Source organism: Onychostoma macrolepis, chromosome 25, assembly GCF_012432095.1.
Source record: "Onychostoma macrolepis isolate SWU-2019 chromosome 25, ASM1243209v1, whole genome shotgun sequence".
NCBI lineage: Eukaryota > Metazoa > Chordata > Actinopteri > Cypriniformes > Cyprinidae > Onychostoma > Onychostoma macrolepis.
In genome coordinates, this window is record NC_081179.1 from 688,530 (window position 1) to 713,984 (window position 25,455).

Below are 25,455 nucleotides of genomic sequence, written 5' to 3' on the forward strand. Positions count from 1 at the left end.
TGTTTGACCCTGCCTGTTTCAGCGCAGTAGGATGTGCACTCTAATGTAAACATTCACTAACATTAGCAAATAATAAATGAAAAACTGACCATGAAAACAATATTTTTCGGACAAGATGGTAAACAGAATATCTTTTTACCAAGTTCAAGGGAAGACCCATATGTTTGGATTGTTTGGAAATCTGTATTTTTATTTAAATCGCCTGCACACAAACAATGGGGACACCAGAGTTGCACTTGCCTCAAATTTCAAATGTAAAATGCATAGTCAATTCAAGTCACCTTTATTTATATAGCACTTTTAACAATACAGATTGTGTCAAAGCAAATTTCCAATATCAAAATAGGAAAATAGTGTCAATAATGTAAAATGACAAGATTAAACACTCAATTTTCAGTTAAAGGCATTTCATTATTGAATTCAATGATGTCATCATCCAGCTTAGTTCAGTTTAAATAGTATCTGTGTAATTAAGTCGACGATATTGCTGGAAATGAAGTGTCCCCAACTAAGCAAGCCAGAGGCGACAGCAACAAGGAACCAAAACTCCATCGGTGACAGAATGAAGAAAAAACCTTGGGAGAAACCAGGCTCAGTCGGGGGTCAGTTCTCCTCTGGCCGGACGAACCAGCAGTTTGTTCCATGCTGCAGCAAATCAGATTGTGTAAAGGACTCATTAGGTTCCCGAGGTCTTGTCCCGATGGCTGTCTAGGTGACGAGGTCCTCACTGAGGATCTGTCTCTGGGGCTCATCTAGGTGTCCTGATCTCCTCTGACGTTCAGGGCTGTAGAGGTCGTCTCTAGGTGCTGATCCACCATCTGATCTGGATACGGACTGGATCGGGTGGCTACGGTGATCTCGGAATAAGAAAGAAACAGACTAATATTAGTGTAGATGCCATTCTTCCTTACGATGTAACAAGTACATCGGGTGTTCTGGGAAGTGTTCCCGGTTCTGGTTGACCTAATTAATGCAGCCTAACAATCCTTTAATGGATTTGAATATTAGAAACGTATTACTGTATTATGTGTAAGCCAGGTTAAAGAGATGGGTCTTTAATCTAGATTTAAATTGACAGAGTGTGTCTGCCTCCCGAAAAGTGTTAGGTAGATTGTTCCAGAGTTTGGGTGCTAAATAGAAAAAGGATCTGCCGCCCACAGTTGATTTTGATATTCTAGGTATTATCAAATGGCCAGAGTTTTGAGAACGTAGTGGACGTGGAGGACTATAATGCGATAAGAGCTCGCTCAAGTACTGAGGAGCTAAACCATTCAGGGTTTTATAAGTAATTAACAAGATTTTAAAATCTAAACAATGTTTAACAGGGAGCCAGTGCAGTGTTGACAGAACCCAGCTAATATGGTCATACTTCCTGGTTCTAGTAAGAACTCTAGCTGCTGAATTTTGGACCAACTGGAGTTTGTTAATTAAACGTGCAGAACAGCCACCCAATAAAGCATTACAATAATCTAACCTTGAGGTAATAAATGCATGAATTAACATTTCTGCATTTGACTTTGAGAGCATAGGTCTCAATTTAGATATATTTTTAAGATGAAAAAATGCAGTTTTACAAATGCTAGAAACGTGGCTGGCAAAGGAAAGATTGCTATCCTCTGACTGAGCCTGGTTTCTCCCAAGTTTTTTTTTTTTTCTCCATTCTGTCACAGAGGGAGTTTTGGATCCTTGCCGCTGTCGCCTCTGGCTTGCTCAGTTGGGGACACTTAGTTTCTAGTAATTATTGTCGATTTGATTGCACATATACTATTTAAACTAAACTGAGCTACAGTCGTGGCCAAAAGTTTTGAGAATTACATAAATATTAGTTTTCACAAAGTTTGCTGCTAAACTGCTTTTAGATATTTGTTTCAGTTGTTTCTGTGATGTACTGAAATATAATTACAAGCACTTCATACATTTCAAAGGCTTTTATCGACAATTACATTACATTTATACAAAGAGTCAGTATTTGCAGTGTTGGCCGTTCTTATTCAGGACCTCTGCAATTCGACTGGGCATGCTCTCAATCAACTTCTGGGCCAAATCCTGACTGATAGCAACCCATTCTTTCATAATCACTTCTTGGAGTTTGTCAGAATTAGTGGGTTTTTGTTTGTCCACCCGCCTCTTGAGGATTGACCACAAGTTCTCAATGGGATTAAGATCTGGGGAGTTTTCAGGCCATGGACCCAAAATTTCAACGTTCTGGTCCCCGAGCCACTTAGTTATCACTTTTGCCTTATGGCACGGTGCTCCATCGTGCTGGAAAATGCATTGTTCTTCACCAAACTGTTTTGGATTGTTGGAAGAAGTTGCTGTTGGAGGGTGTTTTGGTACCATTCTTTATTCATGGCTGTGTTTTTGGGCATAATTGTGAGTGAGCCCACTCCCTTGGATGAGAAGCAACCCCACACATGAATGGTCTCAGGATGCTTTACTGTTGGCATGACACAGGACTGATGGTAGCGCTCACCTTTTCTTCTCCTGACAAGCCTTTTTCCAGATGCCCCAAACAATCGGAAAGGGGCTTCATCGGAGAATATGACTTTGCCCCAGTCCTCAGCAGTCCATTCACGATACTTTCTGCAGAAGATCAATCTGTCCCTGATGTTTTTCCTGCAGAGAAGTGGCTTCTTTGCTGCCCTTCTTGACACCAGGCCATCATCCAAAAGTCCTCACCTCACTGTGCATGCAGATGCACTCACACCTGCCTGCTGCCATTCCTGAGCAAGCTCTGCACTGCAGGTGCCTCGATCCCGCAGCTGAATCAACTTTAGAAGACAAAAGTTTTAAGAATGACACAAAAACATTCTCCAAGAGCAACTTCTCCCAACCATCCAAGAACAGTTTAATGATGAACAATGCCTTTTCCAACATGAAGGAGCACCTTGCCATAAGGCAAAAGTGATAACTAAGTGGCTCGGGGAACAAAACATCAAAATTTTTGGTCCATGGCCAGGAAATTCCCCAGACCTTAATCCCATTGAGAATTTGTGGTCAATCCTCAAGAGGAGGTTGGACAAACAAAAACCTACAAATTCTGACAAACTCCAAGCATTGATTATCCAAGAATGGGCTGCCATCAGTCAGGATGTGGCCCAGAAGTTGATTGACAGCATGCCAGGGCGGAGTGCAGAGGTCTTGAAAAAGAAGGATCAACACTGCAAACATTGAGTCTTTGCATAAACTTAATGTAATTGTCGATAAAAGCCTTTGACACTTATGAAATACCTCTTCCTCCCAGAGAGCAGTGTGTGACCGGTCTGCCCAAGCATGAGAGCACGACACCGACCCACAGCACCGGGGGACGCACAAGGAGTGATTACTCACACAGCACGGACCACCATACGGAACACCAGCACATTTGCACTAAATAAAATCCACCCTCCGGGGTTTTCTTGATTTCTGAGTCCTCTTGTCGTGTGTGATTCTTCATTTCTCTCTCGCTCCGTTTTTCACGAACACAATACCACCCAACGCATACGAGACCGTTTCCACTGGCCCGGCCTGGAGGCCGATGTGAAACGCTTCTGCCAGGCGTGCCCGACCTGTCAACGGACCTCGCCAAAAACACCTCCCCCCAGCCCGCTGATTCCTCTACCCATCATCGAGGTGCCCTTCGAGCGCATCGGAATGGACCTGATAGGGCCGCTGCCAAAGTCCGCCCGAGGCCACGAACACATCCTGGTGATAGTCGACTAAGCCACCCGGTACCCGGAAGCGATCCCTCTCCGTAAGGCCACCTCCAAGGCCGTCGCCCAGGAGTTGTTCCTCCTGTCTAGCCGAGTCGGCATCCCAGCGGAGATACTGACTGACCAGGGCACGCCGTTCATGTCCCGGCTAATGGCTGACCTCTGTCACCTCCTGAAGGTAAAGCAGCTCCGAACCACCGTCTACCATCCCCAAACTGATGGATTGGTCGAACGATTCAACCAGACCCTCAAACAGATGCTCCGCCGCGTGGCTGCCGACGGGAAGACCAACTATACCACATTAATCTCCTAAAACAGTGGGTCGGGACTAGAGCTCAGCTGTCGGCCCTTGCCACCACAGGTCTCGTGGTTGTCGACATCAACTCCCACCTCTCGGCTGCCCAGAAGACGGAGCTACAACATCTCGTCAGTCAGTTCTCCGATGTGTTCTCCCACCTTCCCGGGCGGACCAACGTCCTCCAACATGACATCCGCGTACCAGCAGGCACCATCATTAGGCAGTGGCCCTACCGTGTTCCGGAGGCTCGGCGACACGCCATCGAGGAAGAAGTGCAGGAGATGCTGAAGTTAGGGGTAATTGAACCATCTCAAAGCCCATGGTCCAGCCCTATCGTCATGGTCCCGAAGCCGGACGGCACCCTCCGCTTCTGTAATGACTTCCGGCGGGTAAACGAAGTCTCCGAATTCGACAGTTACCCCATGCCGCGGGTGGACGAACTGATAGACAGATTGGGGAGAGCCCGGTTCATTTCCACGCTGGACCTCACCAAGGGATATTGGCAGGTGCCGCTGACGGAGAATGCCAAGCCGAAGACTGCCAAGCCGAAGACTGCCTTCTCAACCCCTAGCGGCTGGGCAGCTTTCGCCGGTCTGTCAGGGTTCACCTCCCACCCACCCCCAGTTTCCCCGTTGTGTAGGAGGACCAGGACAACGCTTGGGGGGGGGGGGAGTGTGACACGTGTCCCGAGCCTTCATCAGCGTCGCCCTGGAAACAAACGAGGGACACCTGCACCCCTCGTTACCGGCAGACCGGCCACACCTGAGTGTCATCAGACACGACCTTTAAAAACAGCTGTAACACGCACTATGGGGAGAGATCTCAGGAAGCCGCCATGACTAATGCTGTTCTGTCTCCTTTCCTCCCAGAGAGAAGTGTGTGACCGGTCTGCCCAAGCACGAGAGCACGACACCGATCCACAGCACTGGGGGACACACAAGGAGTGATTACTCACACAGCACGGAGCACCATACGGAACACCAGCACATTTGCACTAAATAAAATTCACCCTCCGGGGTTTTCTTGATTTCTGAGTCCTCTTGTCGTGTGTGATTCTTCACCCCCGCCACAATAGGTTAAAATCAAGTTGAGACAAACGTTAATTTGTTGTCATCAGAGGCGTAGTTTGTGTGTGTGTGTGTGTGCAGAATCAAAAATCAGTTTATAAATTTAGTCCCAAAGGTCAATTAATTGACGTTAATCTCAGTCTTTAGGCTCCAATCCAGATCAGGACGAAATGAACAATGCAATTTCACTCATACTCATGAGCAAGTTCAGTTTGTCTGTCCAACCAGGAAAGATTCATGCAGGAGTTTCAAAGGATTCGTTTAACGGTGGCTCGCCAGTCCAACTCCACCATCGCAGGTATAGGAAGAGTTGAAACGGTTCAGGAATAATTCACACATCAGTCGATTCATCTGGGACAAATACAGCAAAGGAACTCACATGGAACAAGATCAAAAAACAAAAAAAACCTGGCCTTGAGGACACAAGGCCACCAAAATAACAACAATAAGTATTTGATCAATAAGCATAACTCCAACTAAAACACATCAATTAACATTCATTTACATACTCTGTGTGATAAACTTTCTATGTATTATTTCTCTTTAACAATAAAGAGATTCTTCCTAAATGTTGTGTACTCTCTTGTATATCTTTTTGTTTGCCATACAATTGCACATTTATACTTCTTTCTCATAAACAACAGCATTTTTTGTTCACATTTCACACATTAAGGCATATTTGTCATTAATATTGCACCATTTGATAAAACAATTAATTTGGTCAGTATTGAAATAACAATCAATAAAGAAAAAAAAACATTAACTCACCAAGGAACTCATATACATGTACATCAAATGAACCAGGACATTTGCAGATGAAACCCGCTTCAGACGTCACTCTCAATTGCATTCAGCTTCTCTGACCCTTTGGTTAGAGATACATGCACGACATGTTATATTAGCTTCATGCTAACGCTTAGATTGCGTCATTAACATCGGAATAACACACAATGTGAACTATCATATCACCTCTGCTTGTTTTAGTTGCTAATATTTTTTCAAATCATCATCATCATCGTCATATAAACAATTTAAAGACACTTTAAACAACTCTTGTTTAAAGTACAAGAAAGATCTCGAACTCTCTGCTCTCTAAAAGTGCCGCGATGGCGGACGTCAAGTGATGCCATTCAACTGCGATCTCATTGGTCACATTTATAAACTTTGATATTTTATATTTTTTACATATTTTTACATTATTAATTCATTTGTTCAGAGTCATATTTATGGTTTCAGTGTTGTTAATACATTTAATCTGTTATTTAATTTGATATTATCTCTGTGTCTGCTTCTATCTACTAGTAATCTGGGTTACATGTGGCAAACAGTGCAAACAACAATAGCAGGAGAAGAAGCCATTACTCACCGTGATTGATGAATGATTCACTTACCACTGTTGTTTGATGAACTCGTGAAAAACGGAGCGAGAGAGAAATGAAACGGAGCGAAAAAAAGAAAAACATAATAGGCATGAACAGAAATGCAAATGAAACCGCGAATGACAAGCTAACTGGTCAACGAATGCTACGCACGGTTTTAAAAAGTGAACGAGTTGGTTAGATTAGTTTGATTGATAATACCAGAAATATGGTGGGAATTAAGTTATATATTATCACTAAACAACAGAGAGTGAAAGTAAGATAGAGATTCAACAGAAAAGCGGAGCTACAATCGCAAACCTCTCAGCAGCATGACAGACAGGAACAGACAGAAGCTATTTTTGTTGACACAAAAAGTCAACAAAAACTTTTGCCAAATGCATGACAGAAATGTTTTTATTAAACTATGTTCTTAGGGTATCCGTGGGTCAAAATGAGGTTGAATTACTCTGCCATTTTTGTTCGTACAGATAAGAGCAATACACCATTCGAATCTGTAAGGGGTCTACTTTTATTTGTATACACTCATAATAAAAACTAAACTTTGTGCTTCTGAAGAATAAAGAAAACAAACAGGGTGCGCTCTCTGTCTTCTCCGTCTCCGCGAACTGTTTTTAGAAACGCGTCACTAAAATGAACTGTAACTCAGCAAATACTTCACACAGAGACATGAGAGTTATATCTATAGAAAGCTTGAAGTGTCTACTTTGAAATGAAGCAAGTCTTATCGAAAACAAACATTCTGTGATGAAGTAATCCGTATGAAACCAACACGATGTTCATTCTGTCCCGTCTGACTCATTATCTCTAATGTGATCCCGCCCTCGCGCAGCTCGCACTGTTCATATGTAAATAGCCACGTGGTGCGTGCGCGCGTGCAAACGCCCAACACAAACAAAGAGTGAGGAGATGCATCGCGGCTACTGTTCGTTTCTGGAAGACACGCCGAGTAAAAGCAGGATTTCCCTCGAAAGAAGAACACGATTTCATCCAGCAGAGGAGATGAGTAAGTAATGTTTCTTTTTTACATTAGTTACCGTTTTATTGTGACATAAACTTGAACAGATTTACTAACAGTTAGCTGGGTTTTCCCCCAAACGACAACATGATGAATGCTACGCGTCTAAGAATGTTTAGACCATGTTTATTATTAATACTGTTCACAAATAGATTTTAATAGCGTGCTAAACAATAATAATTAGTTTCTCAGATATAAAATATAATTTTTTATAGTACAAAGTACATCCTTTTATTGTACAAAGCATGTTTGAGTCTGTGGCTACAGAATCATATCATAGGCTACTATAAAATCATATATCCTAGACTATATGACTACAAAATCATAGTTGGGTTTTCCCAAACTATAATCCCTGACTACAATGTTTGAAATCGTGTAAAACATTTTGAATATGATTGAGGGGCAATTCACTGTATTTAAATTTCTTACGGCGCTATGATGTTTTCATGCTCTATATAAAACAAAAGTAATATGAGTGTACACTGTAACATGATGAATGCTACGAGTCTAAGTATGTTTAGTACATGTTTACTATTAATAGCCTACTCTGTTCATAAATAGATTTTAATAACGTGCTAAACAATAATAATTAGTTTCTCAGATATAAGATTTTTTTTCTCTTTTTTATGATAGTGATATATATGATATTTATGATATATATACAGATGTTCCTGATATTAACATGCTCACAAATGTTTTTTTTGTTTGTATTTTGAATCAGATACCAGCACCAGATGTATCCTGATGTCTCTTCAAACTGTTTTCCTCTGAGAGCGCTGTACCAACATCAGATGTTCAACTACACTGATATTCTATGTTAAAACAAGCTCCTTCTCTACTGATTGTTTTTTTCTTCTTGAATCCATGGAAAGAAGTAGAAACACTTAAATAACACACGTAAATATCAGGTATGATTTACTTGTTTCACTTGTTGAACAGAATCTGTTGCAGGAATGACTCAAAGTCTGTTCACATCTCTGTGGTTAGATCAGTGTGCACAATAATGTGTCTTTGACCTTCATTATGTATGTTTTGATTATACTGTGTTGTAAATAAAATACAAATAATTTAAAAAACCCTTTTTTTCAATCTCCTCACATTCTCTCTTACCTGCCTCACAGTCACAGTCACACTGATGGGCCATTAGGGGCCCATAGGGGAGGGCCCTTTGTCTCTCAGGTGAGACTCACTTAATATTCATGGCCATTGCCACTCCCTCGCATATAGACCCTCGACCACAAAACATGTTTTGAAAATTTTAAATCAATATATTGTTTTCTGTGAATGAGTAAGCAGAATGATTTTCACATAATTCTGAAGTAAATATTCTAGCCTACAAGACTGATTACTCAAAAGTCTTATTCAGGACTATTTAGTGTGGGTTTTATGGCCTTATTTCAGCTACATTTTTTCCCCCAAAACTTACAAACCACGCATAATATTTTTTTTCTAAAAAATGCAAACATGTACATCCATCTTGGTCACATATTATTGTAGCACAGTTTGTGCTGAATACAAAAAAAATTACATGTTGGTCAATAGTATGTTATAAGTAGCTGAAATAAGCACAAATATCAGGGCATGTCAAAACATCTCAAGGGCCCCAAAATGACCTCGGATCCCAGAGGGTTAAAACGTATTCAGTCTAATTGCTTAAATTTAAGCATAAATTTAAATTTAATTGCATAAAATCTCTTAAATGGTGCAAAAAGTCTTAATTATAAGAGGTCTTAAATTTGGGGACGGAAAGACAAGAATTGCTATATAGATTAATATGACGATTAAACTTCAAAAGGCTGTGATGTCACTGAATAAACCTAAGCACTGCACGTTTCAAAGTCAGGCGCTGCTGCACACACACACACAAACTACGTCCCTGTTGACAGCAAATTAACGTTTGTCTCAACTTGATTTTTTATGAGTATTTTTTTTATTATTGAATAAATAGTTTTGACCAAATATGGATGGAGATTTTTTCTGACATTAATTTTTGTCTTGCTTTGTAGGATCTTGAAAGCAAAATAATCACATTTCTAAAGAAATAACTGGAACATTTTAAGAAAATATTACAAAAAGAGAAAACACAATACTTTGTGAAGGACTTTAATGAGAATAGAGGCAGTATCAAAGAAGCAGATCTTGATCTCTTGCTCTGCTTCCTGAGAGAGATGAAGCAAGATGAAGCTACTGATACTCTAGAAGGTAAGAGACACATCGTCTGTCAGATTGTCACTTATAGATGTCAAAGAAAAAATTAAGATTAAAAGTATCTGTATTTTTGTTTCTGTTTAGATGAGCTGTTCTTCGTTCATCAGCTGAAATGTAACCTAAAGAAGAAATATCAATCTGTGTTTGAAGGAATTGCAAAGCAAGGTGACTCCACACTTCTCAAGAACATCTACACAGATCTCTATATCACTCAGGTTGATAGTGAACAGGTCAATACTGAACATGAGGTAAGACAGATTGAAGTTGCTTCCAGATGTCATGAATCACAAGAAATACAGGTTGAATGCAAAAATTTTTTTGAAGAACCTGAACAAGACAAGATCAGAACTGTGCTGACGAAAGGAGTTGCTGGCATTGGAAAATCAGTCTCTGTGCAAAAGTTTGTTCTGAATTGGGCCGAAGGAAAAGAAAATCAGGATATCAGCTTCATATTTCCTCTTCCATTCAGAGAGGTGAATTTAAAGGAGAAAGAAAAACAAAGTCTGATGGACCTTATAACTCAGTTTTTCCCAGAGACCAAAGGACTGAACCTTACAAGAAGGAATAATTTTAAAGTCCTGTTCATTTTTGATGGTTTGGATGAATGTCGTCTTCCTCTAAACTTTGCTGGTAATGAGACGTGGTCTGATGTATGGTCACCAGCCTCTCTGGATGTTCTCCTGACGAACCTCATCAAGGGAAATCTGCTTCCTTCTGCTCTCATCTGGATCACCACCAGACCAGCAGCTTCCAGTAAGATTCCTCCTGACTGTATCGACCGGCTGACAGAGATACAAGGATTCAGTGATGCACAAAAGGAGGAGTACTTCAGAAAAAGATTCACAGATGAGGATCTGGCCAGAGAAATCATCGATCATGTTAAACAATCAAAGAGTCTCTTTATCATGTGCCACATCCCAGTCTTCTGCTGGATTTCAGCCGCTGTTCTCCAGAACATTTTGGAGGAGAAAAGAAATACTGATGTGATAAATAATCAGGTTGATGATGCCTCCAAAACACTGCAGGAGTCAAATACTGCCACTCCTAAGACTCTGACACAAATGTACACACACTTTCTCCAATTTCAGATCCAGCAGAGCAGACGAAAGTATGATGGAGAATACAGACCAGATGTTTCCTGGGATAAAGACGCCATCCTTTCACTGGGGAAACTGGCATTTCAACAGCTGGAAAGAAACAATGTTATCTTCTATGACTCAGACCTGAAAGCCTGTGGTGTTGACATCTATAAAGCATCAGTGTATTCAGGCATGTGTACTCAGATCTTTAAGGAGCAAACAGGGATCACTGTTGATACCATGTACTGCTTTGTTCATTTGAGCATTCAAGAGTTTATTGCAGCCCTTTATGCACATCTGTGTCTAGACATCAACAAGAAAAGTGTGTTTGATCATGAGTCTACAGAACAGGAAAACAAAAGTGAAGCCATGATTGATTTGCTCAAGACTGCAGTGGACAAGGCACTTGAGAGTAACAATGGACACCTGGACCTTTTCCTTCGCTTCCTCCTCGGTTTGTCACTCCAGTCCAATCATCGACTCTTAAGAGGTCTGTTGACACAGCAAGACTGCAATGACCAGAGCAATGAGGAAATAGTTCAGTACATCAAGCAGAAATTAGAAGCTAATCTGTCTCCAGAGAGATCCATCAATCTGTTCTACTGTCTGAATGAACTGAACGATCAAACTCTGGTGAAAGAGATTCAGACCCACCTTAGCAAAGGAAGTCTCTCATCTGCTGACCTTTCACCTGCCCAGTGGTCTGCTTTGACCTTTGTGTTGTTGACATCAGAGGCGGAGCTGGAGGAGTTTGAGCTTCAGAAATTCAAGAAATCAGACGAGTGTCTTATTAGACTATCAGCAGTCATCAAAACTTCCAAAAGAGCACTGTAAGTCAAAGTAAACAAAGTTTCATTGTCCCGTAGTGTTGGCCCTTGCAACAGTTAGCTAATATTATTAACTGTTCAAATGTTTGGAGTGAATATCAACTGGTAATCAGCTACATAACCTTGTTAATATTTCAGTAACTTGCCAACCAATTATTTTGATGCAGTATAAGCCAGGGGTCTGCATGACAGCCTTCAGCATTAACAACAGCATTTTTTATTTAGTTTTGATTGTTGTCAAAAGTACCAGTACTTTGGTATCAAGTTAAAACTGAAATTTAAAAATTTAACCAATTCAGCCTTTCTGCAGTAGCAGTATACCAAGTACAAGGTCAATGTGGTATTCACTAATAGGTGACTGCCTTTAAATGCTCACATATATATTCTTTGTGAGCACTCTGTAAAGAGCATCAAAAGTTTCCATTTACATTGGCAATAATGCTCAATGCTCTAAAAACACAATGTTGATTAGTTGGTTGCTGTCAGAATTGACTAAGTAGCGCTTCTCAAGACTATGGAGCTTGCACTTTCAGTTGTATAATTCATTGTTATTAAAGCTATAGGTAGCTATATTTTAGCTAAAGGCTAAAAATAGATTGAATATTTGTGTTTAGCAAATGTATTCTATATAATTATTCTGTAATCTTATTTCTCTTGTAGGCTAAATGATTGTGGCTTAACAGACAAAAGCTGTTCAGCTCTGGCTACAGTTCTAGAATCAGATACCGATCTGAAAGAGCTGAACATGAGCAATAATAATCTGTGGGATTCAGGAGTGAAGCTGCTCTGCACTGGATTGAAGAATATAAAGTGTCATTTGGAGATACTGAGGTAAGTTGTGTGACAATAGACAAAAATCAAATTGAGTTCAACAAAAAACATAAGTCAAAAGTCAGAAAGTTAGAAAGAGGCAAAATCCAGACTTGGATAATGAACAAGTCTGTATGTTCTGCATGAAGATACTTTTATATTAATGCTTCCCATGGTGTTCTTTTTAATGATTTGGTCCGTCATTAACTTTACCTAAGCCAGTGTGTTGTGCTATACTGTTTACAGAATGTGTTTGGTTATGGTGTGGATAACTTACATTTGATGGTTATATCGTGTATATCTGTCATGAGTAAAAGATCAGAAAGATGTGTATTTATCCGACAGACAGCATCCACTAAACTTCACAAATTTTACTGAAGGAGTGCAAAGTCTAAAATATTGTATTTGGCTAAAGTATTTGTTGTTATTGTCACGCCCATGGACTGTCTGTGTGTGTTTTGCTCCCCATGTGCTCCCCATGACACAATTTCTCCGTTGTTGGATTACGTCATTTGTCTCAGGTGTGTCTCCTCAATTACCCTCGTTTAGTCTTGTATATAAAGTGTTGTCTGTTCCTAGTTTCCTTTGTCAAGTCAAGTCAAGTCACCTTTATTTATATAGCGCTTTTACAATACAGATTGTGTCAAAGCACTTAACAGTATCAAATTGGAGGATAGAGTGTCAGTAATGTATAATGATAAGATTAAACACTCAATTTTCAGTTAAAGACATTTCATTCTTGAATTCAGAGATGTCATTGTCTAGCTCAGTTTAGTTTAAATAGTATCTGTGCAATCAAATCGGCGATAATCGCTAGAAATTAAGTGTCCCCAACTGAGCAAGCCAGAGGCGACAGCGGCAAGGAACCAAAACTCCCTCTGTGACAGAATGGAGAAAAAAAAAAACCTTGGGAGAAACCAGGCTCAGTCGGGGGGCCAGTTCTCCTCTGACCAGACGAAACCCGCAGTTCAAAAGTTTCTATTTCTATTTTAATTTTGTTGCAATTTCTAACAATAGTAGTATTATGTAGTTAGGTATTTTATTATATTTTAGTTATTTTGTTATTTTTGGTTGATATATCTGGGGATATATCTCTGGGGGTCATCCGGCGTCCTGGTCTCCGCCGACGATCAGGGCCGCAGACGCCACCTCCGGCGCCGACCCACCATCTGATCGGACACGGACCGAGAAACAGACTAGGAAAGAAACAGACAAACATTAGCGCAGATGCCATTCAACTTACAATGTAACGAGTACATCGTGTGTTATGGGGAGTGTTCCGGTTCCGGTTGATCTAATTAATGCAGCCTAACAATCCTTTAACGGATTTGAATAATGGAAGCGTATTAATGTGTTATGTGTAAGCCAGGCTAAAGAGATGGGTCTTTAATCTAGATTTAAACTGACAGAGTGTGTCTGCCTCCCGAACAGTGTTAGGTAGACTGTTCCAGAGTTTGGGTGCTAAATAGGAAAAGGATCTGCCGCCCGCAGTCGATTTTGATATTCTAGGTATTATCAAACGGCCAGAGTTTTGAGAACGCAGCGGACGTGGAGGACTATAATGCGATAAGAGCTCGCTCAAGTACTGAGGAGCTAAACCATTCAGGGCTTTATAAGTAATTAACAAGATTTTAAAATCTATCCGATGCTTGATAGGGAGCCAGTGCAGTGTTGACAGAACCGGCTAATATGGTCATATTTCCTGGTTCTAGTAAGGACTCTAGCTGCTGCATTTTGGACCAACTGTAGTTTGTTGATCAAGCGTGCAGAACAACCACCCAATAAAGCATTACAATAGTCTAACCTTGAGGTCATAAACGCATGAATTAACATTTCTGCATTTGACGTTGAGAGCATTGGTCGCAATTTAGATATGCTTTTGAGATGAAAAATGCAGTTTTACAGATGCTAGAAACATGGCTTTCAAATGACAGATTGCTATCGAACAGCACACCTAGGTTCCTGACTGATGAAGAAGAATTGACAGAGCAGCCGTCAAGTGTTAGATAATGTTCTAGGTTACATGTGGGGTTTTAGGTCCGATAATTAACACCTCTGTTTTTCAGAATTTAGCAGTAAAAATTACTCGTCATCCAGTTTTTATATCGACTATGCATTCCGTTAGTTTGTCAATTTGGTGTGTTTCACCGGGCCGCGAAGAAATATAGAGCTGAGTATCATCAGCATAACAGTGAAAGCTAACACCATGTCTCCTGATAATATCTCCCAAGGGTAACATATAGAGCGTGAAAAGTAACGGCCCTAGTACTGAGCCTTGAGGTACTCCATACTGCACTTGTGATCGATATGATACCTCTTCATTCACTGCTACGAACTGATGGCGGTCAGATAAGTACGATTTGAACCATGCTAAGGCACTTCCACTAATGCCAACAAAGTTTTGTAGTCTATTCAAAAGAATGTTGTGGTCGATAGTGTCGAACGCAGCGCTAAGATCCAGTAGAACTAATAAAGAGATACAACCACAATCAGATGATAGAAGCAGGTCATTTGTAACTCTAATGAGAGCAGTCTCAGTACTATGATACGATCTAAATCCTGATTGGAATTCCTCACAGATATCATTTTTCTGTAGGAAGGAATATAATTGTGAGGATACTACCTTTTCTAGTATCTTTGACAGAAAAGGAGATTTGAGATCGGTCTGTAATTAACTAGATCTTTGGGGTCAAGTTGTGGTTTTTTAATGAGAGGCTTAATAACAGCCAATTTGAAGGTTTTGGGGACATATCCTAATGACAATGATGAATTAATAATAGCCAAAAGAGGATCTATGACTTCTGGAAGTAGCTCTTTTAGTAGTTTAGATGGAATCGGGTCTAACATACATGATGTTGGTTTAGATGATTTAACAAGTTTATACAATTCTTCCTCTCCTACAGTAGAGAATGAGTGGAATTGTTCCTCAGGGGTCTATAGTGCGCTATCTGATGCGATACTGTAGCTGGACGGCTGCAGGGATACAATTTTATCTCTGATAGTATCGATCTTGGAAGTGAAGTAGTTCATAAAGTCATTACTGCTATGCTCTTGGGAAATGCCAACACCTGTTGATGCTTGATTTTCGTTAATTTAGTTACTGTATTGAATAAATATCGGGGTTATGTTTGTTTTCTTCTAGAAGAGACGAAAAGTAATCAGATCTAGCAGTTTTAATGCTTTTCTGTAGGATAGGGTACTTTCCGCCAAGCTAAACGAAATACCTCTAATTTAGTTTTCCTCCAGCTGCGCTCCATTTTCCGGGCTGCTCTCTTTAGGGCGAGTGTGCTCATTATACCACGGTGTTGGACTCTTATCCTTAATCTTCCTTAAGCGTAAAGGAGCAACCGCATCTAAAGTGCTAGAAAAGAGAGAGTCCATAGTTCCTGTTACATCATCAAGTTGTTCTGAGCTATTGGATATGCTGAGGAACTGAGATAAGTCAGGAAGATTATTTATAAAGCAGTCTTTTGTGGTAGAGGTAATGGTTCTACCATATTTGTAACAAGAAGTTGGCTTTACAGCTTTAGCTATATGGAATATACAGGAGACTAGATAATGATCTGAGATATCATCGCTCTGCTGCAAAATTTCAACGCCACTGACATCAATTCCATGTGACAGTATTAAATCTAGAGTATGATTTCGACAATGAGTAGGTCCTGACACGTGTTGTTTAACACCAATTGAGTTTAGAATGTCTATAAATGCTGATCCTAACGAATCTCTGTCATTATCAGAGCTTTGTCTGGTGTTAAATGTCTTCATGTCCGTGTATGGTGCTACGTGTGTGTTCCTGTGTTACTCTTCTGTGGATTATTAAAGATTGTTGCTTGAGTTTATCCCAAATCTTCTCGTTCCTCGCTCCTACACAGTAGCCATCCTGACAGAATACCGGACCGACAATAAGTTTAGTGGTGTGTTTTCCCCCCGTTTTGTTTCCGTTTTTTTTAAAGTGTTTTTCCCCATGTATCCCCTCACCTCAATGTTTACCTCCCTTGCCCGAAAGGACCTTCCCCTCCTGGAGTATGCGGTTGAGTTCAGCCAGCTCGCTGTTTTAACGGCGTTTGACAATGCTGCGCTGAACTCACTGTTCTGGATCGGGGGCAACTACCATCGCCCCGTCGACCTCCCAGACACCACCGGACTGTCTGGAGAGTGTCCTGCCCCGATCCAGAGCACAGCCAGACCCAGAGCCCAGTCCACCACCTCCCCGCTGTGCAGTGCCCAAGCCCGAGCCCGCCGTGACCAATGAGCCATCGCCGCACGGAGCGACAGAGCTGAGGATCGCTGCAGAGCCAATGCTGCAAGTCACATCAGACCAGGTGCGAGAGCCGGCTACAATGCCCGCCACGAGGGAGCAAGACATGGACAGCGAGATCGTGAGTCCAGCCCAGAGAGGGCTTCCGTTCCTGAGTTTAGCTCAGAGAGGGCTCCTATTTCCACGTCCAGCCCAGAGAGGGCTCCCATTCCTGAGTTTAGCACCAAGAGGGCTCCTGTTTCCCCATCCTGCCCAGAAAGAGACTTTGTTCCGAGCTCAGCCAAGAGTCTGCTCCTGTTCCAGAGTGCAGCCCCAAGAGGGCTTGTGTCCCCAAGTCCAGTCAGGAGAGGGCGTCAGTTCCCAATGGCAGCCCAGGGAGGACTTTTGTTCCTGAGTGCAGCCCTGAGAGCCCGGAGGCTCACAAAATACCCACCCAGCTGCCCGCCTGCCCACTCGCTCACTACTGCCTCCTCCATCGTTGTCGTCTGACAGCCCCTCTGCTCACCCTCGGCCCACTATCTGTGCAGTGGGACATCCTGACAGTTATCAATTTAAGGTTAAAATTGTACATATAACACAAGTAATGTTAATGAGCAGGGTAGCTATAAAGAGATTATAATGTGTATTTGGATATAGAAATCTGTATAGATACAGATCAGAGATATTTTGTTAAAGTTCCAAGAGGTCCGGTCTTTCTGTTCCCTTCCCAGCAGAGGTCCAGACAATACTTTTTTGGAATCGTTATTCATATTTCCATCTGGGCAGCAGTGGTACTTTGTAAAAGAAAAGAAAAAAACTAAACAGTCAAAATAGTCATCAAAAATGAGGATTTTGGGCCCTGAGAGTCAAAGCAGTGGTGTCTAAGAATTAAAAATAATATAATAATAATACAAATTAAATATTTCATTCATGAGTTCAGCCCAGTTTGATATTAAAAGGTAAGATCAGATGTTTTATCAGGCTATTATTTTTACATTTTTACATTGCATTTACTGATAAAAGATACTGGAAGGGGTTCAAAGTTTACCTCTTGAAGACTGTGCCATATCTATATTTAGCTTCAAATAAGTATCTTCTGAAACAAACAAATAACATTCATTATCAAAATGCTCTCTCGTTATGAGCAGGAAAAAAAATTAACTAGTTAAGTCACCTTTATTTATTTAGCACAATACATATTGTTTCAAAGCAGCTTTACAGTGATAAACAAGAAAATAATAATTCAGTGATGCAAGCATAAATAAATTCTGCTGTAAAGCAGCTCTAAAAAGACGATAGTAAACAGTAGTAATTTTCAGTTGAAAACAGTTCATTGTTGATTCAGTTTGGTTCAAATGTCTAAAGTCCATCAATTTTGCAGTGAGTTTATTTCATCTATAAAGAAGCACTAGACAAAACAGGGATGTCATCATCAGCTCAGTACACTACTCATAATTAAAATTTTACTAATTTAAAAGATTTAATTGTTTTACCTTGCCATTTTTACAATTGTCTAGGGCCAGCCATAACATAAATGAACCGTGAGCTCACTCGCAAGATAGTATAAAACAAAGAATAGATTTATTAACAAAATGATAATGAAAAATAGTAACAAATGGGACAAATTCAGGAGTGGACAAGTCAAGTCACCTTTATTTATATAGCGCTTTTAACAATACAGATTGTGTCAAAGCAACTTTCCAATATCAGAATAGGAAAATAGTATTAATGTAAAATGACAAGATTAAACAATCAATTTTCAATTAAAGGCATTTCATTATTGAATTCAGTGATGTCATCGTCCAGCTCAGTTCAGTTTAAATAGTATCTGTGCAATCATGTAGACGATATCGCTGGAAAATAAGTGTCCCCAACTAAGCAAGCCAGGCCAAGGCCAAAATAAAACATACAAAAAGAATACAACGCAACTTCCCTAACTCAAAACATAGAACAAACAATATATATATATATAAAAGAAATGGAGTCTGTAACATAGGGAGTCATGACGACAGAGTTGAGGATCCAAATGCAGAGCTTTTATTAATAAGCATAGACAGACAGGCAGGGTCAAAAACCAGCAAAACAGTACATCCAAGGCAATCCAAACGAGTGATCCACAAAACAGGCTATGGTCAGGGCAGGCAGGAAACAATCATAGAACAGATAAATGGTCCAAGATCAAAACACACAAAGACAAGGCAGGACAAGAAAACACGGGAATGAAACACGGGAAAAACAGGAGAATGTTACAGGCTAAGCAATCATCAGCAGAGTAAGAGTGTGTGTGTGTCATTTGTATAGTGTGTGACTGATGAGGTGATTAGAGACAGGTGACTGCAATTGGTGAGTGCTGATGAGTCCGGGCAAAGGATTATGGGAAATGGAGTCCTGGGTGAATGGTAAAAGTCAGGAATGGAGTGCCCTCTGATAGAGCTCATGGGCACTCCAGTGAGTGAGTCACACTCCCTGCTTTCCTTAAACTAAATGTTTACAAATAATAATTAGAAATCAACTAGCCGTGAACTTTAAACGTTCTGTAGAATTTACAATCTGAATTCCAGAAATCTTGGGATGTTTTTTCAATTTGAATAAAATGAAAACTAAAAGACTTTCAAATCACATGAGCCAATATTTTATTAACAATGGAACATAGATAACATAACAAATGTTTAAAATGAGAAATTTTAAAATTTTATGCACAAAATGAGCTCATTTCAAATTTGATGCCTGCTACAGGTCTCAAAATAGTTGGGACGGGGGCATGTTTACCATCTCCTCTTCCTTTCAGTTTGAAGATGTCTGGGCATCGAGGTTATGAGCTTCTGGAGTTTTGGTGTTGGAATTTGGTCCCATTCTTGCCTGATATAGGTTTCCAGCTGCTGAAGAGTTCGTAATGATGCACCAAATGTTCTCTATACGTGAAAGATCTGGACTGCAGGCAGGCCAATTCAGCACCCGGACTGTTCTACTACGAAGCCATGCTGTTGTAATAGCTGCAGTATGTGGTTTTGTCTGTTTGTCCTGCTGAAATACACGTCATCTGGAGGGGAGCATATGTTGCTCTAAAACCTTTATATACCTTTCAGCATTCATAGTGCCTTCCAAAACATGGAAGCTGCCCATACCGTATGCACTTATGCACCTCCATACCATCAGAGATGCTGGATTTTGAACTGAACACTGATAACACGCTGGAAGGTCTCCCTCCTCTTTAGCCCAGAGGACGCGGAGTCCGTGATTTCCGACAAGAATGTCAAATTTGGACTTGTCTGACCATAGAACACTTTTCCACTTTGAAACAGTCCATTTTAAATGAACCTTGGCCCACAGGACACGACGGTGCTTCTGGACCATGTCCACATATGGCTTCCTTTTTGCATAATAGAGCTTTAGTTGGCATCTGCAGATGGCATGGCGGATTGTGTTTACCGACAGTGGTTTCTGGAAGTATTCCTGGGCCCATTTAGTAATGTCAATGACAGAATCATGGTGATGAGTGATGCAGTGTCGTCTGAGGGCCCGAAGTCCACGGGCATCCAACAAAGGTCTCCGGCCTTGTCCCTTACGCACAGAGATTTCTCCAGTTTCTTTTAATCTTTTGATGATGTTATGCATTGTAGATGATGAGAATTGCAAAGCCTATGCGATTTGACGTTGAGGAACATTGTTTTTAAAGTATTCCACAATCTTTTTACATACTCTTTCACAATTTAAAATTCTCTTTTTTTTTGTTTGACTCTGTATTCAGTTATCAGTTTTTGCTTTGGAAGTTTTAGTTCACTTGTATAAGAAACAAAATATAATTCACTTTAAACTGTTTTAAATTTTTCAGGTAATTTCTAGAATAACTGATTAATCAGCTGAATATTTTATTTTCATTCCTGTTCTAGACTCTCAGACTGCAGTATCACTGAAGAAGGTTATAAAGCTCTGTCTTCAGCTCTGAGATCAAACCCTTCACACCTGATAGAGCTGGATCTCACTGGAAATGATCCTGGACAATCAGGAGTGAAGCAGCTCGATGATTTACTACAGGATCCAAACTGTCAGCTGAAGACACTGAGGTGAGACATGCTAAAATATCAAATTATAAATAAATGATGTGCAGGCTAAATATATGTTGAGCAATAATTTGGACAGTTTGTAGCATCAGAATGATCAGATCAGATGCTGCTGGTTCTGTTGTACTAATGATGACTGTCAAGTCAAGTCACCTTTATTTATATAGCGCTTTTAACAATACAGATTGTGTCAAAGCAACTTTCCAATATCAGAGTAGGAAAATAGTGTCAATAATGTAAAATGACAAGATTAAACACTCAATTTTCAGTTAAAGGCATTTCATTATTGAATTCAGTGATGTCATCGTCCAGCTCAGTTCAGTTTAAATAGTATCTGTGCAATCAAATCGGCGATAATCGCTAGAAATTAAGTGTCCCCAGGTATAATTAAGTGTTACCAGTGTTGTTGAAAAAAAACAGCATATGGTGGTTAGGTATGTTTTGAAGCTGGGATGCTGGTTTATGCTGGTCCTTTGCTGGTTTAAGATGGTCCTTAGCTGGTCATGTGCTGGTCTTAAGCTGGTCGGACCAGCATAAACAAGCAAAGGACAGGCTTAAATCAGCTCAAACCAGCATCCCATGCTTCAAAACATACCTTACCAGCATATGCTGTTTTTTTCAACAGGGAACAGTTTTGCTGCTTAATATTTTTTGGAACCTGTGACATTTTGTTTAGGATTCTTTTATGAATAGAACGTTAAATAGGAACAGCATTGATAATAAATCAGGCTGATAAAAATTATGATTTGCATCACTGAAATAAATTACATTTAAAAAAAAAAACATTAAAAGTATTTTGAACGGCAGTGTGTGTGTGTGTATACAGGTGCTGGTCATATAATTAGAATATCATCAAAAAGTTGATTTATTTCACTAATTCCATTCAAAAAGTGAAACTTGTATATTATATTCATTCATTACAAACAGACTGATATATTTCAAATGTTTATTTCTTTTAATTTTGATGATTATAACTGACAACTAAGGAAAATCCCAAATTCAGTATTTCAGAAAATTAGAATATTACTTAAGACCAATACAAAGAAAGGATTTTTAGAAATCTTGGCCAACTGAAAAGTATGAACATGAAAAGTATGAGCATGTACAGCACTCAATACTTAGTTGGGGCTCCTTTTGCCTGAATTACTGCAGCAATGCGGCGTGGCATGGAGTCGATTAGTCTGTGGCACTGCTCAGGTGTTATGAGAGCCCAGGTTGCTCTGATAGTGGCCTTCAGCTCTTCTGCATTGTTGGGTCTGGCATATCGCATCTTCCTCTTCACAATACCCCATAGATTTTCTGTGGGGTTAAGGTCAGGCGAGTTTGCTGGCCAATTAAGAACAGGGATACCATGGTCCTTAAACCAGATACTGGTTGCTTTGGCACTGTGTGCAGGTGCCAAGTCCTGTTGGAAAATGAAATCCGCATCTCCATAAAGTTGGTCAGCAGCAGGAAGCATGAAGTGCTCTAAAACTTCCTGGTATACGGCTGCGTTGACCTTAGACCTCAGAAAACACAGTGGACCAACACCAGCAGATGACATGGAACCCCAAACCATCACTGACTGTGGAAACTTTACACTGGACCTCAAGCAACGTGGATTGTGTGCCTCTCCTCTCTTCCTCCAGACTCTGGGACCCCGATTTCCAAAGGAAATGCAAAATTTACTTTCATCAGAGAACATAACTTTGGACCACTCAGCAGCAGTCCAGTACTTTTTGTCTTTAGCCCAGGCGAGACGCTTCTGACGCTGTCTGTTGTTCAAGAGTGGCTTGACACAAGGAATGCATGAAACCCATGTCTTGCATACGTCTGTGCGTAGTGGTTCTTGAAGCACTGACCCCAGCTACAGTCCACTCTTTGTGAATCTCCCCCACATTTTTGAATGGGTTTTGTTTCACAATCCTCTCCAGGGTGCGGTTATCTCTATTGCTTGTACACTTTTTTCTACCACATCTTTTCCTTCCCTTCGCCTCTCTATTAATGTGCTTGTACACAGAGCTCTGTGAACAGCCAGCCTCTTTTGCAATGACCTTTTGTGTCTTGCCCTCCTTGTGCAATGTGTCAATGGTCGTCTTTAGGACAACTGTCAAGTCAGCAGTCTTCCCATGATTGTGTAGCCTACAGAACTAGACTGAGAGGCCATTTAAAGGCCTTTGCAGGTGTTTTGAGTTAATTAGCTGATTAGAGTGTGGCACCAGGTGTCTTCAATATTGAACCTTTTCACAATATTCAAATTTTCTGAGATACTGAATTTGGGATTTTCCTTAGTTGTCAGTTATAATCATCAAAATTAAAAGAAATAAACATTTGAAATATATCAGTCTGTGTGTAATGAATGAATATAATATACAACTTTCACTTTTTGAATGGAATTAGTGAAATAAATCAACTTTTTGAAGATATTCTAATTATATGACCAGCACCTGTATATGTTATTATTTAAAAGCTGCTTGTGATGGGCTTTGGTTCATCATGTGACTTTCTCATCACCACCTGCGGTTACCAGTGTATTTCAAAGGTACAAAACAGATTTCAGTACTTCAGTAGGTTGGTATATTAACATTATATCAGTTAATAAAATTATTTTTACGGTAGAATTCCGGCAACCACAGCTGCCGTTTTTATACCGTGAATTTTACGGATATTTTTTTTTTTACAGTGTATGGCATGATGCCATCCTTCTAGAACAATGTGCATCTATGTTAAAATTGTAATATAAATTATCAAGTTTAGTTATTCTTATTTCTTTATTGCAAAATGCTAAAACTGGCACCATTTTGGAGAGAGATGGGCTCTCATTTTAACCCATATCATGGTGTGTGATGCTGAACTTTGAGTTTCTAATGGTGTTTATATTTGCACTGTTCTAAACATTAATACACTAAACAAAATTATAAACACTTTTGTTTTTGCCCCCATTTTTCATGAGCTGAACTCAAAGATCTAAGACTTTTTCTATGTACACAAAAGGCCTATTTCTCTCGAATATTGTTCACAAATCTGTCTAAATCTGTGTTAGTGAGCACTTCTCCTTTGCCGAAATAATCCATCCACCTCACAGGTGTGGCAGATCAAGATGCTGATTAGACAGCATGATTATTGCACAGGTGTGCCTTAGGCTGGCCACAATAAAAGGCGTTTATAATTTTGTTCAATATATTTTTTCAGACTTTATGATTTAAATGGGGATGATTGTACTGAGAATAACTTTCATCTTTTCTTCAACTGAATACAGCTTCCGTGTTGTTTTGAAGTATTTTAAAGAGTTGGCAGTCAAAATTGAACCTGCTGGATGATATTCTTCGTTCTTTATGACAAACAAAATAATGTGAATTACAGAATGTACAACGTTTTTTAAATGTATAAATTGCAGTGCACAGCGTTTATTATGAGGGGGTAGAGTCCACAGCTCAGTACTCAATACTCATGAGTACTTTTTAAATAGGCTACTCTTTTACTCTTACTCAAGTAGTATTTTGGACTTTTACTTTTACTCTACTCACACTACATTTTTTGGAAGGTAATGGTACTTTTACTTGAGTATATTTTTTTCAGTACTCTTTCCACCACTGGTGCTGATGTTTCTTCCTGCTCAAAACCAGAGAGATCTTGATTCTTTAATTTCACTTTCTGTATTCATAATGAAAATTACGATCTGGTGAGCTTTTGCTCTTCTGTTCTGTGGGATGTAATTTTACTTCTGAGTTTGCTTTAGGACTAAGTGTTGCTCTAGTTTCTTTCAAAAAACTATAATTATTAGACTCTGTTTTAGGGCTGAAACATGTGCAATGTGTATCAATGTGCATTCTGCTCATTTACTGCTCATGCTCACCGGAAAAGCTAAGTCCGCTCAAATAACGCGTGATAAGAAATTTCTATGTTGTATACTTGTTCCTGTTTGCAGTAGCGTTACTGTGCGGTGACATGCTGTAGTACAGCTGTACTGGGCAACGCTGGTCAAATCCCCTTCACTGATCTGCTCCCCGCTATGCTCTCCTCACATGCGCTGATAATAATAGCTTTGCCAGGGTTTTTATATTTTTACACATTTACTTGATATTTCTGTATACAGAATCATCATTTCCCACTGATTTACGCGATCTGATGAGCATTAACTCATATTACACGATCATATCTCTGTTTGAATTAATCCCAGATAGCAAAAATCATTTGGGCCAGATCTGGTCCAGACCCATCGGACGTTCTGGACCAGATCCGTGTAACGGACTCGGGCCGGTGTCTTTTGGCACAACGGGCCATTACCGGCATGGATCCGTTTTTTCCAGATCTGGACCAGAACTGGGCCAGCTCCAAACCAGATGTGGATTCCTTTATGGTGATTTGGCCCAAATGTGGGCAGGATCTGGTCCAGTACCATGCCGGATCTGGGCCAGCTCATTTTGTATATTTTATATATATATATATATATATATATTGTCACGGGGTGAAGAATCACACGACAAGGAAGTGCAAAATAAATGCCCCGGAGGGTGGATTTATTTGTGAACAAGCAGGTGGGTGTCAAGTGCGGTGGTGCCTCTGTGCTGTGCGTGCGACTCGCCCTCTTCCTTGCTCGTGGGTTCGTGCTCGGTGCAAAATCCTGTGCTCAAGTGGGTGCCGCCGGTCACACGCTGCTGTCTGAGGAACAACCAGAGAAAGGCATTAGCTCTTGGCTCATGGAGAGTGAACTCACTTGTGGCATGGTTCGGCGTGGCTTTAAGTGGCGGCTGCTGATGAGTCTCAGCTGTGACCAAGCGGCCGGTAATGAGGGAG

The 25,455-nt window shown here is 40.3% G+C and overlaps 1 protein-coding gene across 20 annotated transcripts in view; it reads left to right on the top strand.

Annotated features, from left to right (window-relative positions):
• LOC131533960 (NACHT, LRR and PYD domains-containing protein 3-like) overlaps window positions 1-25,455 on the top strand; it is a 91,167-nt gene that overhangs the window by 15,460 nt on the left and 50,252 nt on the right. For 10 of the 20 annotated variants that reach the window (XR_009269265.1, XR_009269266.1, XM_058766456.1 and 7 more), the window contains 5 exons: window positions 3,245-8,633; window positions 9,461-9,656; window positions 9,747-11,571; window positions 12,229-12,399; window positions 20,509-20,682. Coding sequence is in view for 18 of the 20 variants with exons in the window: in XM_058766456.1 (XP_058622439.1) it covers window positions 9,623-9,656; window positions 9,747-11,571; window positions 12,229-12,399; window positions 20,509-20,682 (2,204 nt within the window). In the remaining 2 variants the exon portion in view is untranslated. Of the gene's footprint in view, window positions 1-3,244; window positions 8,634-9,460; window positions 9,657-9,746; window positions 11,572-12,228; window positions 12,400-20,508; window positions 20,683-25,455 lie in introns of those variants that run through there. The other 10 variants (XM_058766460.1, XM_058766465.1, XM_058766467.1 and 7 more) reach the window with 7 other exon arrangements.